At 43.0% G+C, this 20126-nt stretch overlaps 1 protein-coding gene across 1 annotated transcript in view; it reads left to right on the forward strand.

Annotated features, from left to right (window-relative positions):
• Positions 1-20126, forward strand: part of DSCAM (DS cell adhesion molecule) — a 999367-nt gene that overhangs the window by 737119 nt on the left and 242122 nt on the right. Inside the window, 2 exon segments of the mRNA XM_030205023.1 lie at positions 6549-6702; positions 12337-12454. Of these exon segments, the coding sequence (XP_030060883.1) occupies positions 6549-6702; positions 12337-12454 (272 nt within the window).

Genomic DNA, 20126 nt, shown 5'->3' on the forward strand with positions numbered 1-20126 from the left:
GGTGAGAGATGGAAGAAAAAAAAAGTTCTCATCCAAATGGAAAAAGCAGTTCCAGCTGCTGTGGTATACAAACACTGATTCACAGTAACACAGCAATTAAGAAATTGCACCTTTCAAACAGTCCTTTCCTCCCATCTCCTCTCCCAATCATACACACACAGAGAACCAAAACGTATACAAATACATACACATATATATACTAAAACCTACTCACATACAGATACAAATATGCAAGCTTACATACATTCATGCAATGACACACAAATGTGTATGTACATACATACAAACATTCACGGACATACCAGCTCACAAAGTACAATATTCATGCACGTACACAAAACAGATAAACATGCAAAACAGTGATATATATACACATACACAGACGTGCTTGATCAAACTGAACTTTCAACCGCACCTGAATAAGTTGCCTATACATGTTGCATCTTATGAACTCCAGAAAAAAGCTCTCTTTGGCACAATGCAAGTACTACAGCGAGCGCTAGCAGTACATTTGAGAGACTGAGACTATACTCCATATGTCCTGCCTTGGAGTGAGGTTCATTCCTTTTATGGTATGAGACAAAACACGGTGTAACGGTAATGGAAAATATACTGTACTAGTGGAACCCAGCCCGTTTCCTCAACAATGAAACGGGCCCTAGAAAGGCTCTCAAGCGATTTTTTATCTCTCCCCTGCCCTCCTCTCCATGTCCATCGATTCTTCCCTTTCCTCCCATCCCATCCCCTCCCCTCCATGTTCAGCGATTCTCCTCTTCCCTGCCCTCCCCCCTCCCTTCCTCCCTCCCTCCCCTTGATTTGTACCTGAACGTTCTCTGGCTGGCTGGCGCTGGCTTCCGTTCCGTTCGTAACATCCTTCCTGACGTCAGCTCGCCTCCAGCGTTCCCTTCCCTCTCACTGTTCAACCCTCTGACATCATTACATTTTGACACAAGGGCTGGGCAGAGGGGGAATGGAACGCTGGAGGCTGGCTGATGTCATCAGATGTTACGAACCCAGGCAGCCAGACAGCGATGGAATGTTGGAGGTGCAAATTATTATATAGGATATGACTGTGTGTATTTTCCCCCTTGCTCCTACACTGTATCACTGGTGGCTGGCAGCCTTCTTTTCTTTCAGCCCATAAGAGTGAATGATTGGTAGTCTTGGGTTTTTATTTTATTTTATTTTTTTGTTATCCATCTCAGACCTAGAGTCTCTGGACTGCACTTCTGACCTGCTGTTTTCTTTTACTGTGTGCCTTCTGCACCTGTTCTAGTATATGAGATACTCGGACCACCTGGCATCAGATTTTGCCAGAGGATTAGAGCAGTTTCTGGTAGTTTCTGGAAGTGAACCTAGAAGCAGAGGAAGAGTTGGACTTTCTAAGGGGTGTTGCTTGTAACGGCAGTATACTCCACTGAAGAAGATTTAAACTCTATCTTGCTTGCCAAAATGTTGTCTTTGGAACTCCTGCCACTGACCATTCCTGCCAATGCCTACAGCTGGCACTGGTGAGAGAGAGAATCAGCCCATCTATACCCAGCTGGTAGACATTTGTGGCACTGGCAAAGGACAAAGATTCAGAGACTGGTAAAGGTGACAGATCCAAAACCCAGTGCTAACATGCTATAGTGAGGAGGGGTGGGGTCTCTTCTCATCCTGTGTAGTCTCTTTTGGAAGGAGTAAGGAGAATCTCGGGACACTCAGTCTTACTACCGAGGCAGCCCATACATCAGTTCTATGGGACACTACATCTATGGCAGAATGGAGGAAAATTAAGAAAAAGGGAATTACCAGGCTAGAGCAGCGCAAGTATTTATTTAATATCTGTGACCATCAACTTGTTTAATTGTAACATCTCACAGAACTGTGCTATTAACTATCTGAATATCATCATCCTACCCTAAGTAGCCTTGACCTTTTTAAGAAAACATGAGCAGGAGAAATGGATATCCAATATGTATAAGTTGGCGTTTGACATGAGAAGACTGATGGTTTTCACTGTTCCTGTGCTTCATCAATTGAGAGTGCAGTAAAGTTCCCGTTTCAAGTTACCTCATGGTGTGGTCTGCATCTTTGGGTGAATGGACTGTCTGATGCTTAGCTTGCCCAGCCCTCCAACCCTAAGATTGGCCCAAGCCTTGGACCCACTAAAATTCTTTGTGTGCCCTTCTTCCCATCATCCCGGCCAGTGACTAGGCAGCCACCTATCTCACATATATAACCAAGGGGCTTACAACACACACACACATACACCCCAACTATACACACACACATTCACCAACCACACAAACATGGAGAGATTGTAAAGAATTCCATAATAAGCCATGCTACACATGCTTTTCCTACTTGCTTCTAGAAAAAAAAAGCACTGTATAAAATACATGCATAGGTTATGATACCCCAATTCCACTTCCTCTCTGATCAATACAAAAAGTATGTACTATTTATTAGTAGTGCTTACTTTGTTTATATGCTACCAGGACAGTTCTATAAGAACCTGTTTATGTGTGGTGTGCTATTCTACACACCAGTCCCTTATAAAATGAGCTTCTATCACTGTTCCCTCTAAGCTGAGTGGGAGTCCTCCATCTACAATCCTGCCAGAGGGAGATGCTATTTCACTATCACATTTTCAATAGTGAGGGACAGGCAAGCTGTGCAGGACTCCAGGGAACCTGCTTATCTCTAATGATTGAAAACACAAATTGAAGCACCACTCCCCCAACTGGTAGCAATGCAGTTGGAAGACTCCCACTGAGCTTAGAGGGAACAGTGGTTCCTTTATGGCTAATGTCCTAATAAAAGACCTGAGTTGTGTATGATCTGTTCGCTGACAGTAAGAACCAGTATAATATTTTGTTTTCTTATTTTTATTTATTTACAGTTATAAACCACAATGTCTAATCACTGATTATTCAATGTCATGCATAATCTATTCAAAGTTATAAAAACAATTAATAACCTGCTACAAAATGTAAACAAAGTCAATAAATAAACAAAGCAGCAAATCATCAAATGTTAGCATCTCAGTGGATGTGGAAGCAAATTCAATGGGAAAGGTCAAGTGTCTGAAAACAATACGGCACGAACGACTGCATGCATCACTGACTTTACCAAAGGAATTGTCAAAAGATTTGCCCCAGAGAGCAGAGAGCTTGCTTGAATAGACATTCAGGGTATTAATTTCTCACAAACCTAACTCTGAGTTCCATTTATAAGCACCTTAAACAAGAGAACAAACCTTGAATTTTATTCCTTGAACTATTAGCAGCCAACATGCAGGTCTTTTTCTGCCGTCATCTACTATGTTACTATGTAATATGAGTGTAATATGATTACTAATGGAAGAACCAACTTGCCTGGTTAGTTATGAGGGCACCAGCCCAGAATACTGCTGGTGCCTGCATACCTCCCAGCTGCACTCTGACTCTACCCCTGTACCATCCTGGCACTAACCAGAGAGTACCGTGATGGCCAGAGCCAATATTCAACAGCACTGTCTGACCAAGTGCTGCTGAATGTCATCTCCATGCTTGCTTAATGTGGGTTAAGCAGGCAAGAACCTCTTCTGCTCACTTAATCTGTGCTGAATATCGATCCTCATAATTACAATCATTTGAAACTCGGTATGTGCACATTTTCTCATGCATATTTGTTGTTAATACCCTGAAAATCAAGCTTGCTGTGGATTACTAGGACAGATTTGGGAAACACTGGTCTAGATTCTTATTTCCCATGTTATACAATTCCTTCCATTATGTATTTAGATGATTAACTCCATTGGAACAAGCTGATAGGATGAAAGCTGGCACGAAACTCAGATGTTCTAAGCCAGTGCACAGCAAACCTTTTTTTATTTAACTTTATTTTTATTGATATAACTTTTTTAACAACCAGTAATACATTGGAAATTACACTGTCCATCTTTACAGGTTCTCCAACATCAAGATCTAACACATTGTAGTTAAGTATCATTTGTGTGTATAGGGCCCAAGGTAGTGTCTCATACACCACTTCAAAACAATCTTTGGTATATTTTCCTATTTCCATTTTTTTCCGTTGAGTACTATAAAAAAAAACCATAATTTTTACTAATACTAAGTAGCTCAGCCTCCCCCCTTCTCAGTCAGGATCCATGAACATACTGAGATACGAAATTCTAAAACAGGACCCATATCTTCACAAATGCACCTATCTTATTTTGTTCAATGGCAGTCAACTTTTCCATCTTAATAAATTTTCCATACCTTACTGTACCAATCTTCCCAACTTTTAGGATTCCCACTCTTTCATTTAGCTGCCACAACCATCCAGGTGGCAAGGAGTAACATTCTTATTGGTTTTATTTCAAGGATGGTAGCCATTTACAGGCTTCCTCATATCCCAATATGAAAAACATGTAGTCATTCGGGAAAGGGAGAAGGACCATCTTCCTAATAGTATTAAAATACTGCATATCAAAATGGTTGTACTTGCAAACACTCTCACCATACATGTTTAAACAGCCCTCTAGTTGCTCACCCTTTCTAACAGTTGTCAGGCGTACCCTTTCCCATCTTGAACAGATGTATGGGAGTTATGTAGCCCTCATTTGCTACCTAGGCTGCTGCTCCTGGCCATCCTGTAGCATTGGTTGCAATGTTACTGTATTTTCCTGCCTCCCCTGGAGCCCACAAAGGCCTAGTTATAGTGTAGGCTTGACAGGAGGCACAGGCTGGTGATGTTTTTTCTTCTAGCTTGATCACAACCCCAAATATGGATTTTATGATCCCATTTAGGGTTGAAACCCATGGTCTAAGAAGCACTGCTCTAAGCATTTTTCCCATGGACACTTGAGAGGTAAAGGGTGTCATTATCCTCATTCTAAAGGGGAGCTTTGAGAAGAGGATGGAAACTCAGGTGGGGAGGGGCTTTGGGCAGAAGAGAGAGGAACACACTTCACCCCTGGGGGGGTCAGAGGGACAGGGAAGAAGGAGAGGGAGTGTTGCTGGCTTGAGGGGGGAGAAGGAGAGAAGTTAGAAAAAGATGTAAGTAGCCATAGCAAAATTATATGTGTACGTTTTATCTGTTATGCTAGTATACTGTAAAGCAGGGGTGACACACCTAGCCAATCAGAGTTTCAGGATATCCTTAATGAATATGCATGAGCTAGATTTGCATTTAATGAAGGTAGCACATGCAAATCTAATTCATGCATATTCATTGAGGGTATTCTGAAAACCTGACTTTCTAGGTGTGTCCCGAGGACTAGGTTGAGAGCGCCTGTTGTACAGAAAAGTCAGAATCAACTTTCCGTTATAAAATTGGCCCCAGGTTGGTGTCCCTTTATAGAATTGCCTTCTATGAGAGTATTTTTTTAAAAGGTTTCCTAGACTGGGAGGGCAAGTAGGTGTTTATTTTGTACCTATTTTATAAAGAACCACAAGAATTTCAAAGCATTTAGACTTACAAAGTTTTTTAGGTTATTATGTAACTTGGTAAGTCTAAGTGCTTTGAAAATACACCTGTGGTTTTATACAATTTCCTCACAAAAACTGCAGAATTGTGCCTAAAAGGAAGATACAGACAAGTACACTTGCACAAATCATGACTCCACCTGCGCTCTGGCTCAGATCTGCTGTTATTGTGCCTACGCCCAAGTCGCACATATGTATACGCGTGCATAATTTTATAAGTGGCATTTTATCCATGTATACTTATATATATAGGTATGGAAGAAAGTGGGATGTTTGACCACGAATCTTAAAAATACTTGTTTATTGATGAATAAAAGACTCGACACAACCGTTGTGTTTCGGCCGTTAGGCGTGTGGGGCGTTCGAGTTCTCCGCTGAACAGCAGATGTTTTTGAACACAGTACTTATATATATGCATGTGTGTGTGAGAGAGAAAGAGCATTTATACAATTACTCCCCAAATGGTTGAAATAAACTGTTTAATACGTCTTACTAAATTTGAAAAGAAAAAGAATGATAACACTGGTCTTTCCCTACTGCTAAGTTCTCCATTTCCTCTGTCTACAACTGAACAAGTGTCTGTCTTTGTATAGAAGGGAAGGGAGAGAGTTAGTTTGTGTTGTCTCATTCCTTCATTAACTACATGCTGAGCAGGTGAATTTTTTGTGTGCATATTGCAGGAATGGGGTTGGTTCAAGTTTCTTTCTTAGCACATAGAATGCTTTTATTTTGAGAAAAAATGATCTAGGTATTTTTGAGGGGGACCAGTAACAATGTTTTTTTTTTGGGGGGGGGGGGGGAGCTGAATAGTAGATTTTCAGGAAAAGATAGTTTTAGAGATTATGATTTCATTCAATTGTTTTTGTTGTTTTATTATTTTATTTTATTTTTTTGGGGTTGGGAGAGGAGTTCCAGGATTTACACTAGCAATAACAGGAACTCATTGTGAACTGAGAGGAGAAAGTCAGAAAAGTATCCCCATTTATAGGCTATAAATTCAAGCCCTGGTCCTTGAGGTCTGCAGTGAATTCAGAAAGCATCCTATCACTACAAGTCCATATTTGAGAATAATTGTCTTTCTCCTTGCAGGTAATCAGTGAGTTTGAAGCCTCTCCTGACTCTTTTTTCTACAAGATCCCCAACTTGAACCACAACAACCAATACAGTGTCTGGGTAGTGGCAGCAACAGCTGCAGGCAGGGGAAACAGCAGTGAAATCATTACAGTTCAACCATTGGCTAAAGGTATGTGCGTCCCTCAGAGAAACTTTTCTTCTTTTGTTTTTTTTTCATATGACATAAAGATATAGAAACAGAGAAAAATGAAGGCAGTTAAAGACTGGAGGGCCGATATTCAGCCAGTGGTGGGCAGCACAATGAAAGCCCGCTGAACCCTGAAATTCAATGCCACATCGTATCCGTCGATCAGCGTTGAATTTCCAGGTTCAGTTTTGGCTCACGGAACTTAATCAGTTAATCTAATATTATTATTATTATTTATTGCATTTGTACCCCACATTATCCCACCTATTTGCAGGCTCAATGTGGCTTACAGAGTGTTGTTATGACAAAGTCATGACAGGATCTTAGATACAATCCGTAGTAATCAGAAGATGTATGAGGGATTAGAGAGGTAGGTGATTAGGTATTCAGCATTAGCCGGTTAAGTTCCTGGCGGCTAAAGACAGGACTGCTATTCATTCGATCCTATTTAACTGCTAAACCCAGTGCTGAATATTGGCGGTAACCAGCTGTATTGCATGATATAACTGGTTAGCCACTATGCACTTACTGCGAATATTCAGCGGAGATAACTTCTGAATATTTGCGCTTAGCTAGTTAAACGCTATTTAAGCGATCAGTGGCTGTTGAATAGTGCTGAATATTAGGGGTATATGTTCTATTCAGTTTGCCCATCCACACCAAATACTATCCGTTCTCCTTAGGGGATCCTATGTACTTGTCCCATGCTTTCTTGAATTTAGATACAGTCTTTTTCTCCACCACTTCCAATGGGAGGCTATTCCCTGAATTCACCACCCTTCCCGAAGAGAAGTATTTTCTTAGCTTACTCCTGAATCTGTCCCCTTTCACATTCATCATATGCTACCTCATTCCAGAGCTTCCTTTCAATTGAAAGAGACTTGCTTCTTGTGTATTTATGCTACGGAGGTATTTAAACATCTCTATCATGTCTCACCTTTTCACCTTTCTTCCAAACTGTACATATTGAGATGTCTAAGTTTGTACCCATATCCTTTACAATGCTTTATGTGATTTCCTGAATCAATAAAGGTTTTTGTTTGGATTTCACTTCTCCTGGCTTCCTGACATTTTTACTGTTTGTGTGACCTATTCATCAGTAGAGGTTGTCTCCTCTTCTTTTTAATTATCACACTTGAGAGATGGCTGCATCTTTATTTCTGGTAATGCCTGGAGTTCCTGTCTGGATTAATTTTTTTAAATATGTATAGAACACAATTTATAATTACTGATCATTCAGTGCATGACTTTGTATATACAGGAAACTCAAATTACTATATTTAGGGTTATTTTTAACTTAACGTGCAATAAGGTTTTGCACTTTCCACCAGTAGTAGGCCACTATAGTGCAGGAAGTGCAAAGTCAGTGTGATAAGTGCAGGGAACGTGCCCAGCATCTGCCCTGCATTTAGCACATAGGCTGCCTCCTGCATTAGCATGCACTACTGGACTGTTGGTGGTGCCAGTGCACTCACCGCCTCCTCTTGAGGTGGCAGTAATTGTGGCCACCCTATTGACTGTCAGGATAGCTAGAGAGTGGTAATCATCTGTGCACTAGCTGTCAGGTAAGATCATTTCCCCCTTTACCCTGGTCCTGCCTGATTCCCGCCCACTGCTGCATTAAGCAGTTAGTGTATTTTTACCATGTGGTCTGTATTAGCACATGGCAAATGTTAGTGTGGGTAATTGCTAACATTTACAGTGCAGTAAAACCCATGCTAGCTGCTTAATGTGGCTTAGTAAAAGTGCCCCTTAAGGATTAAGGTACTCATTTCTGTATAAAAACAAAAGAAGACTTGGTACACCATGAACTGAAGTATATGGAAAACATTAGGGACAACCAAAATAATAAACAAAAAAAAACTTGCTCACAAATGAGAGCCTCTTTATAAAACAAAAACCTTTACTTTATATCCAGAAAAAAAAATCTTTTGTGATATATCCAACAGATTGAATCCAAAGCCTCACAAAAAAGCTCTTTTTAATATATCAAGAACTGTATACATATGAAATTTGCACTAGAAAAACATATGTATATGTGTATGAAAAGACACTATACTGCAATGATGCATGCAAAAATATATGCACTAGAAATTAATACAAAGAAAAAAATAATACACAACCAACAACATACAAAATATATGGTATTAATCATAAGAATAATGGATATAAAAATGGCTATCAAAACCGTAGATGTACCTGAGGGTATCTGTCGGTTAGCATGAATAAGGACATGAGCAAAATAATAGAGGTATGTACTGTAGAAATCGAAGAATCATATGCAGTAAAAATTAAACAAGAAGCAACACAGTAGGATGAACAACTAAGAAGCCAATAAGAATATTTGTACTATAATGATAAACCACAGCAAACATCATCTCTAAATGAATGCTATGGCCAAGATAAATTGTGTTCTGTAGAGAAACAAACACTTTAAATGCACAGCCCCTGAGATGACTAAATCAATGATGTGATTTTTTATTATTATTATTTATTTATTTATTAGAATGTATTTACTGCCTTTTTGAAGGAATTCACTCAAGGCAGTGTACAGTGAGAATAAATCAAACATGAGCAATAGACAATTACAGCAGTAAAAATATTCAACTAACAATACAAAGTATGGCAGAGAGGGGCATAATCGAACGCGAACGCTCATCTCCATGGGCGCCTATCTCTGAGGATGGGTACGTGAAGGGGCGGGACAGACCGTATTTTCGAAAAAGATGGGCGTCCATCTTTTGTTTCGATAATACAGTTGGTGCCGGACAGATGCATCGGATTTGGGTGGATTTGAGCTGGGCGGTATCGGTTTTCAGCGATAATGGAAACCGAAGGCGCCCAGCTCAAAAACGACCAAATCCAAGGCATTTGGTCATGGGAGGGGCCAGGATTCGTAGTGCACTGGTCCCCCTCACATGCCAGGACACCAACTGGGCACTCTAGGGGGCACTTCTAAAAAGTTAAAAAAAAAAAATTTACATACCTCCCAAGTCCATAGCTCCCTTACCTTGGGTGCTGAGCCCCCCAAATCCCCCCAAAAACCCACTGCCCACAACTCTACACCATTACCATAGCACTTATGGCTGAAGGGGGCCACCTAGATGTGGGTACAGTGGGTTTTGGGGGCGGTTTGGAGGGCTCCCATTTACCAGCACAAGTGTAACAGGTAGGGGGGAATGGGCCTGGGTCCACCTGCCTGAAGTCCACTGCACCCACTAACAGCTGCTCCAGGGACCTGCATACTGCTGTGACCTGCTGGGTATGACATTTGAGGCTGGCATACAGGCTGGAAAAAAAAGTTTTTAAAGTTCTTTTTTTTGGTGGGAGGGGGTTAGTGACCACTGGGGGGGAGTCAGGGGAGGTCATCCCCGATTCCCTCCGGTAGGCAGTTGGGGCACTTTTTGGGGACATGTTCATGAGAAAAAAGGGTCCAAAAAACCCAACCCAAATTCTCGCTTCTGGTGCCCTTCTTTTTTCCATTATCAGCTGAGCGCGCCCATCTCTCCTCGGCCGATAAACACGCCTCAGTCCCACCTTCACCATGCCTCCGACACGCCCCCGTCAACTTTGTTCGTTCCCGCGACAGACTGCAGTTGGAGGCGCCCAAAATCGGCTTTTGATTATACCGATTTGGGCACCCATGGGAGAAAGGCGCCCATCTCCCGATTTGGGTCGAAATATGGGCGTCTTTCTCTTTTGAAAATAAGCTGGATAGTATACTACTTACAATGTCAACACAATACATAAATAGAACGTTTTAATTGACAGTGTATGGTATAAGCAAAGATGGAACATATAGATAGGTAAGAAGAGTTGAAAAATAAGGTGGACTTAGGGATTGAGAACATGACACCAAAATATATTGGGAACATCAAACTTCATTCACACAGTTTGCCATATCGCTGGAACATGAAGAGGAAAAAAGTAAAAAGTAGTTTCAAAGAATGAATGCTGTGAGAAAATATATATAATGGCCCCAATATTGAAACAGCAGGAGTTAGACTGGCTAACTCTCGCTGATGCCGGCAAACCCAGAAATTCAATTCCGGGGCCATATCTAGCTTCTCACATTAAATTTCCAGGGGTTTTTTTGGCACCGCAAACATAGGCAGTTCAGGGTCACCGAGAGACATAGCCAGATCTGGGGCAGAACCGGACCGCCGCAAATCATCCCCCCCCCCACACACACACTCTCACCGCCGCTCCCGCCCGCCTGCCTCCTTACTTTTCTCCCCTCCAAGGGGGGTCCGTCGCTGGCAAGCTGCTTCCTGCATGCTTGCTCCCGCGGTCTGTCCTCTCCTGTTCCTGTCCATGCTGGGAGTCAGGACCCGGATGATTGCATTAATGCGATTTTGTGCTAATGCAATCATCTGGGTCCTGGGCAGCAAGCAGGAGCAGGGGAGGACAGACCTGAAAGCAGGCAGCAAGAAGAAGCTTGCCGGAAGCCGGGCCCGGGGAATTTTGCCTCCCCCTCCCCCCATTGCCGGCTCTGAGCCAGTTAAGCTGGTATTCATTGGCTGACCGGCTACGTTCTAGCAGCCAAAGATAGATCTGCTATTTATGCAGGTCTGTCTGACCTCTAAACTTAACCAGTCAGCCTCTGAAAATCAGCAGTAAACAGCTATGTCACACAATATAGCCAGTGACTGGATTAGCCGCTGACTGGTATTCAGCAGGAGATAACCGGTTATCTCCCGCTGAATATCAGCGAATAGTCGGCTTGAGGGTATTTGATCGGCCAGGTGTTGTTCCTGGCCGGTTAAATGCTTTTGAATATCGTGAGGGAATGTGTTGGTTTTCTACATATGTTTTTTTTTTTTTTAGATTTTGTGACTCCTGATGCAGGCATCTCGCTGAAACATGGCTCATTTCAAGTCTTTGCATTCTGTTTGTTGGTTATATCACAAAAGACTTTTTTTGCTGGACATATAATAAAGGTTTTTATTTTGTAAAGAGGTCCTTGCCTCTCCTTTTTACCATATTTGTGAACTAGGCCTCTTTTTGTTTATTCTTTTAGTTATTCTTATGCGATTCTGTATACACAGAAAACCTAGATTATTACATTTAATATTATGGTACTTGATTCTTGTTCTCAAGGATCATAAGCAGCTATGGTGTTCAAGGTATCCAAAGTATGCAGATTAAGCAGTTCTTTGTTAACCTTGGGGAACACAATTTTCAAAATGATTTACAAAAATAAAAAGCATTTTATACACATTACCGGACAGGCTGAAAATAGCCCTCCTTTGTTTCTTCTGCAACAAGTGTACTTTCAACTGCATTGAGAGAAAGCATTCCTGAGTGTGTGTTTAGATAAAGGAAGGAAGAAGGGTACATGTCTACATTTCAATATCAGATCTTTGTGCATATTTCTCAAAGTTCTAACTGCACAAAAAGCAGATTCTTTCCCTTTTCCCCCACTTCCCAGTAACACTGCCCACTGGCTGCATGCTCCTCAGTCTGTAAGATTCTGTGGTATCAATGACCACAGCATCAATCACACCACATACTTGCTTTTGTCTTTTTGCAAAGACAGTCTCATTAAGAGTGCATGGTTGTTCGCTATTTTATAGCCAAGCAGACAGTATTCTACCTCTCTCACTCTTGTTACAGCTCCAGCCCGAATTCTGACTTTCAGCGGTATCATCACAACCCCATGGATGAAGGATATTGTACTACCCTGTAAAGCCGTTGGTGACCCAGCTCCCACTGTCAAGTGGATGAAGGATAGGTAACCAGCAATAATTGTGCAACATGAACTGTTATGCTTGTACTGACCAGTATAATGTAGTCCACTGAATACACGAATTACAGTCATTGTTAATGTTAGAGTTCAGTGATGTTCACACTCCATCAAACTAATTTCCACTGTGTGGTTTCTTTAGCAAATTGGGAATATATATAAAGCCTCAGAGCAAAGCAATACCCATGTAACTTAAAAGGGCAGGGATTTTGAACAAGAACTTGCTGTCTCTCAGAACTACACTCATAATCTAGTAGTTCTTTAGAAGATTCTATCCAATGGCTGAGAGATAGTGCTGAGCACTTGGGTTAATAACTCCAAATAAGTTAGTTTTGTGCATTCCATGACAGCAGTGAACCTCATTTGTTGGAGAGGATCTCATATTTAGTGCTAATGCTTTTCTGAACACTTGCATTCTCTTTGGCACTTGCATTATGCCAAAGAGATCCTCCTTCTGGAGTTCATAAAATGTCATAGATATAGGCAATATATCAAGAACAAACTTGAAAGTTACCAGCCAGTATCTAACATCCCATATCTAGGAAAACTTATTATTATTATCAGTGCTTTTTTTTGTGCCGGTACGCGCCGGTATGGCGTACCGGCACCTTTTTTCTGAGGTCCCGCTCCCGCGCTCCGTTCGTGATTCTCCTCGCTCCCCTACACTGCCCTCCATGCCAGCAATTCTCTCCCCCCTGCCCTGCCCAGCATGTTCCCTCTCTCCCCTGTCCTCCCCTCTCCAAGTCCCAGCGAAGCGAACGGGTCCGGAAGTGAAGGCAGCAATGATCACTGGTTCGCAGGCAGCCAGGTTCGTCTTCTCTTGCGTCACTTTCCTCTCAGCGCGTCCCACCTTCGAGGGCGGGACGCGCTGAGAGGAAAGTGATGCAAGAGGAGACGAACCTGGCTGCCTGCGAACCAGTGAGCATTGCTGCCTTCACTTCCGGACCCGTTACAGAAATTATTTATAATGAATAAAAATCACAGTATTTTTTTCTTCTATACTAGTATAATATTTTCAATGATGTCTGTTTATATGCGCCATGGCTGGTATAAGGGGTGTGGCTAATGTGGGTGTGGCTATAATAGGGGTGGGGCCATATGTGGTGAGCCCGCCCACAATGAGTACCGGCACCTTTTTTTCTACAAAAAAAGCACTGATTATTATTAACATTTGTATAGCGCTACCAGACGCACGCAGCGCTGAACATCCAACATAGAGAGACAGTCCCTGCTCAGAAGAGCTTACAATCTAAAAATAATACAGACAGACAAGACAATTAAGGACAAGGGGCGTACTGGGTGAGAAGGAACAAGGGGAGGGCAAATTGAGTAGTGGCTAGGAGCCAAAAGCAGTGATGAAAAGGTGGGGTTTTAGCATAGATTTGAAAACAGGTAGAGATGGGGATAGACGTACAGGCTCAGGAAGTCTATTCCAGGCATAAGGTGCAGCGAGGGAAAAGGAACGAAGTCAGGAGTTAGCAGTAGAGGAGAAGGGGGACGACAAGAGAACTTTGTCCAGTGAGCGGAGTTCACGGGGAGGAATGTAGGGAGAGATGAGAGTGGAGAGGTAATGGGGGGCTGCAGAATGGATACATTTAAAGGTCAGTAGGAGAAGTTTGAATTGTATGCGGAAGCGGACAGGGAGCCAGTGAAGTGACTTGAGGAGTGGGCTAGTGTGGGTATAACGATTTTGGCGGAAAATAAGTCGTGCTGCTGAATTTTAGACAGACTGGAGAGGAGAGAGATGGCTGAGAGGAAGACCAGTGAGAAGTAAATTGCAATAATCCAAGTGAGAGGTGATAAGGGTTCTGCTAGTGTATTCAGAAAGGAAGGGGCGAATTTTGCTAATGTTGTAGATAACGAAACAACAGGTTTTAGCGATTTGTTGAATATGTGCAGAGAAGAAGAGAGAGGAATCAAAGATGACTCCAAGGTTACGAGCCGAGGAGACAGGGAGGATGTGAGAGCCATTAACAGAGATAGCGAAAGGGGGAAGAGGGGAGGTGGGTTTAGGGGGAAAAATGAGAAGTTCAGTTTTAGTCATGTTTAGCTTCAGATGGTGTTGAGACATCCCAAGCAGAAATTTTAGACAAGCAGGATGAAATTTTGTCCTGGATTACGGTTGAGATTTCAGAGATGGAGATGTAGATCTGAGAGTCATCTGCATAAAGATGGTATTGAAAGCCATGAGATGAAATTAGGGTATCAAGGGAAGAGGTATAGATGGAGAAAAGGAGGGGTCCAAGGACAGAACCCTTATAGAGCAAACAGTCTATGTTCAACTCAGTGATTGGCTAGAAGACAGAAACTGGCTAGATCCATGTAAATCTGGATTCAGATCTGGTTACAGAACAGATACGGTCCTTGTATCCCTATTAGATGATCTTCACAGAAACCAAGACAGGGGATTTGCCTAGGTGTTAGTACTGCTAGATTTCTCATCAGCTTTTGACACTGTGGATCATAATATCATGCTAGCACAACTGGCAGAAACAGGTACCAATCGAACAGTACCTATCAAACAGGCAAAAAACCTTTTTGTTAGGAAAGTAAATAAAAGAGGAATAGGAGACTGCTTTAGTTCACAAAATTAGTAGCTGAAAAGGTAAAAATAGACTAGCCTTCATAATTTACAAGAGACTACAGAAAGAAGACAGGCGGCAGTTTCTGCAAAAGCTAAGAGTAGCTGGTAATATAGTCAGGAAAGCAAAAATGCAAATGGAAGAAAACACAGCCAATAAATGGGAGGACAAGACATTTTTTTAGATATGTTAGTGATAGAAGGAAGTACAAAATTGGCATTGTAAAGATCAAGAGTGCAGGGGAGGAATATGTAGAAATTGATACAGATAAAGCAGAAGCACTTAAATATGTCTGTTCTGTGTTCATAGAGGAAGGGCCAGGAGTAGGACTGCAGAAGACAAAACATAAATAGAAATGGAAGTGAGTAAGATCTTAACATTTTTTCAAAAGACTCTGTTCGCGATTTGATAGCTAAACTGAAGGTAGACAGAGCCATGGTACCAGACGAGATACATCTGAGGATACTGAAGGAACTTAAGAAAGTTGTGGCTGCTCCTCTGTTTCACCTTTTCAGTGCCTCTTTAGAGTCGGCAGTGGTCCTGGAGGCAGGGCCAGCGTTGGGGGGGAGGGGCAAACAGAACAGCTGCCCTGGGTTTCACAGCTTCAGGCGGCCCCTTGGTTCACCTTCTCCCTACCATAGTCCGTCTCCTCCTCCCTTCCCCTCACCTTTCCAATCTTTAAAAATGTATTTCCCTTCTCAGAGGGGCCCCGGCACAGCAGCCATCCTCACAAGTTGCCTCCAGCTGCCCCAAAGCTTTCCCTCTCTGCCGTAAATCAAGATCTGCCCCCCTCTGACGCAATTTCCAGTTTCCGCCTGGGCGGATGGCTGCAGAGAGCGGGAAAGCTTTGGGGCAGTTGGGGGCAGCTTGTGAAGATGGCTGCTGTGCCAGGGTCCCTCTGAGAAGGAAATGTTTAAAGAAAACTACAAGCTGAGGTAAGAGGAAGGGAGGGAGACGGATCGTGGTGGAAAGAAGGGTAAGAGATGCCCATAGTAGTAATGCAGGTGGGGAGATCGGGGGGGGGGGGGAGGAGAGGGGATCAGGGGCCCCCTCCTTAATTTCTGCCCTGGCTCTACCATGTTTAAAACCGGCCCTGCCTGGAGGACTGGAGAAAGGTAGATGTGTTCCTTCTCCACAAAAGCGAAAGTAAGGAGGAGGTTAGGAACTACAGGTTGGTTGAATGTGATTAATTTTTTTTTTTGACTGGGTGGCGACTGGGTGGCTAGAGTGTTGGATTGAGGGAGAGCGCTGGATGTGACATACTTATTTTTTAGCAAACCCTTTGACACAGTTCTGCATAGGTGACTTATAGATACACTGACTGCCCTTGGTATGGACCCTAAAGTGAGTGACTGGGACTGGGTTAGAAATTGATGAGTGGAAGATGAGAAAGTGTAATTGTAAATGGAGTTCATGCAGAGGAAAGAGATGTTACCTGTGGTGTACCCCAGGAATTGGTCCTTGGACCAGCTCTTTTTAATATTTTTGTGAGCAATGTTATAGAAGGCTATCTGACAAGTTTGCCTTTGTGAATGATACCAAAATCTGCAATAAACTAGACTTCTGAGGATGTAGATAGCATGAACAGGGATCTAGCAAAGCTTGAAGAATGTGCATAAGCATCGCCATGCTGGGACAGACCAACGGTCAATCGAGCCCAGCACCCTGGACCGACAGTGGCCAAAAGAACAAGCAATTTGTCCCATCCATCCTAGAAATAGTGTATTATTCCCTCATCCATTCAATAACATTTATGGCCTTTTCCTCCAGGAAGTCGTCCAACCTTTTTTTGAAGTCCGCTAAGTTAACCGCCTTAACCACTTTTTCCGGCAGCGAATTCCAGAGTTTAACTATGCGTTGAGTAAAGAAAAATTTCCTACGATTCGTTTTACATTTACCACACTGCAGCTTCATCGCATGCCCCCTTGTCCTAGTGTTTTTCAAGTGTAAACAGACGCTCCACATCTACCCATTCCATTCCACTCCACTCATTATCTTATAGACCTCTATCATATCTCCCCTCAGCTGCCTTTTCTCCAAGCTGAAGAGCCCCAGCCTCTTCAGCCTTTCCTCATAGGGAAGTCATCCCACCGCCTGAATCATCTTTGTCATCCTTCTCTGCACCTTTTCTAATTCCACTATATCTTTTTTGAGGTGCGGCGACCAGAATTGAACACAATACTCGAGGTGCAGTCGCACCATGGAGTGATACAACGGCAGAATAATATCCTTATTTTTGTTTTCAATCCCTTTCTTAATGATACCCAACATTCTATTTGCTTTCCTAGCTGCAGCAGCATATTGAGCAGAAGTTTTCAACGTATCATCAACAATGACACCTAGATCCCTTTCTCTGTCCGTGACTCCCAACGCTGAACCTTGCATGACGTAGTTATATTTTGTGTTCCTCTTTCCAACATGCATCACTTTGCACTTGTTCACATTAAACGTCATCTGCCATTTAGATGCCCAGTCTCCCAGTCTCATAAGGTCCTCCTGTAGTTTTTCACAATCTTCCTGCGATTTGACGACTTTGAATAACTTTGTGTCATTGGCAAATTTGATTACCTCACTAGTAATACCCATCTCTAGGTCATTTATGAATATGTTAAAAAGCAGAGGTCCCAGCACCAATCCCTGAGGGACCCCACTAACTACCCTTCTCCATTGCGAATATTGACCTTTTAATCCTACTCTCTGTTTCCTATCTTTCAACCAGTTTTTAATCCACAGTAAGACACTAACTCTGATCCCATGTCCCTTTAATTTCCTCTGTAGTCTTTCATGAGGGACTTTATCAAATGCCTTCTGAAAATCTAGATACACAATGTCAACTGGCTCACCTTTGTCCACATGTTTGTTTACTCCTTCAAAGAAATGCAGCAGATTGGTGAGGCAAGACTTCCCTTCACTAAATCCATGTTGACTTTGTCCCATTAGTCTCCTTGTTGAAAGGGAACCAAGGTGGTCAAGGTTCAGACCACCATAGATTCCTTGCTGGTGCTCTGGGCCATTGTTCCAGGTCCCCAGGTGAACAGGGACAAGGCAGATGCTCCATCTACGTCATTGTCTCAGAGAGTGAAGGCACCTTTCATCTGGTCTTAGTTATCAAAGGTCTAAACCTGCCTCCGAGAGTCCCGCTTTCGCATGGAGACACTAAAAGCAGTGATAGCCTCAGTTCAGTGGTAGAATTTCTCACTGCCCTTGATCTCAAGGAGGCATACTTACATATATCCATATGGCTGCCACATCAGAGGTTTCTATGTTTCGCGGTGCTGGGCCGTCACTTCCAGTTCAGGGCTTTGCCCTTCGGTCTCGCCACAGCTCCAAGAACATTTACCAAGGTTATGGTGGTGGTGGCATCCTCCCTTCAGCACCAGGGAATTAGAGATCACCCATATCTTGATTATTGACTCATTTGTGTGTCATCCTATTTGGACAGCTTGGTGGCAATGGACAAAGTTGTCCACCTTCTGCAGTTGGGTTGGGTGACCAGTTTCAAGAGGAGCAGAGTAACTCGATCACAGATGCTGGAGTATCTGGGCCTAGCTGAGATAATATTTAACCATCTCTCTGACATCACGTGCAACTTTCTTCAAATCAATCACCTTACTTTCTAATTCTTCCTACTTTCTTCCTCATCTATATATTACAACTTTGCCTTACCGTTCACTACCAGTTATAATGTTCTAGTACATATTGTGTTGTCATTGCAAGTAGTATACCATGCCATACTTTGTATTGTTGTTTGAATATTTTTACTGCTCTAATTGCCTCCTGCTCATGTTTGATCTATTCTTACTTTACACCACCTTGAGTGAATTCCTTCAAAAAGGCGGCAAATAAATCCTAATAAATAAATAAATAAATAAAGAGCAGCAGAGGATCTTTCTCACTGAGGGCAGAAGATCACAGCTGGTTCTACAAATTTGTTTTCTCAGTCAAAGCAGTCCCAGAGTTTAGGACTATGTCCAGGTTCTGGGATCAGTGACGGTGATGATGGAAGTGGTCCATGGGCAAGGGCTCATATGCGGCCATTATAGGAATCCCTTCTCAGCCACTGGTCTCCGGTATCACAGAAGTACAGCCTCCATCTTCCTTGGATGCTAGTTGCCAGAGTATGCAGTGGTGGTTGACACCCAGGAATTTGACCATTGGCGCTCCCTTTCTGATAACACAATGGGAAGTGGTGACAACAGATGCCCGCAAGCCGGGTTGGGGAACTCATTACAAGTTCCATCTGGCATAGGGCATCTGGAAGAAAGAGGAGTCTCACTGGTCAATAAATCAGCTAGAGCTCAGGGCAGTGCGGAATATCTTACACGACTTTGCTCCATTTCTGGCGGGAGCCCCGGTCCAAGTTTTCTCCGACAATGCAACAACAGTGGCTTATATCAACAAGCAAGACAGGACCTGCAGTCACCTGATGGAGGTGGACACAGCCTCCTTCATGAGTTGGATGGAGAAAAATCTTCTTTGCTTGTCAGAAGCTCACATCACTGGGTACTTGAATGTGGTGGCGGACTTTCTCAGCAGGTACTCCTTGGACCCAGGAGAATGGGAACTATCCAGCCATGGATTCAGCTGATAGTGGGCCAATGGGGTTCTCTGCTTCTGGATTTGATGGTGACCAAAAGGAATGCCAAAGTGCCTAAGTTCTTTAGCTGTTGGAAAGAACCGGGCTTGATGGGAATTGATGCCCTACTGCAGCCCTGGCCAGAGACACATCTACTCTATGTTTTCCCTCCTTTGCCCATGATAGGCCGTGTGTTGAAAAGGATCACGTTGCTCCAGGGTCAGATAATTCTCATAGCCCCGGATTGGCTGCGGAGGCTGTGATTCACAGACCTGATTCGACTGATGGACGGGGTCCTCTCCATCTTCCGCGGGTACAAAGCCTACTGAAACAAGGTCTACTGCTCATGGAGGATCCGTGCCCCGATGGTCTTTCAGCTTGGCCATTGAAAGGGCTTAGTTGAGAAGAAAAGGTTATTCTGATTCAATCATTGCTACCGTGCTTCAGGTTCAGAAATGCTCTACATCCATGGCATATTCGAGGGTGTGGAGGATGTTCGAGG

The sequence above is a fragment of the Microcaecilia unicolor genome, chromosome 5 (assembly GCF_901765095.1).
Source record: "Microcaecilia unicolor chromosome 5, aMicUni1.1, whole genome shotgun sequence".
NCBI lineage: Eukaryota > Metazoa > Chordata > Amphibia > Gymnophiona > Siphonopidae > Microcaecilia > Microcaecilia unicolor.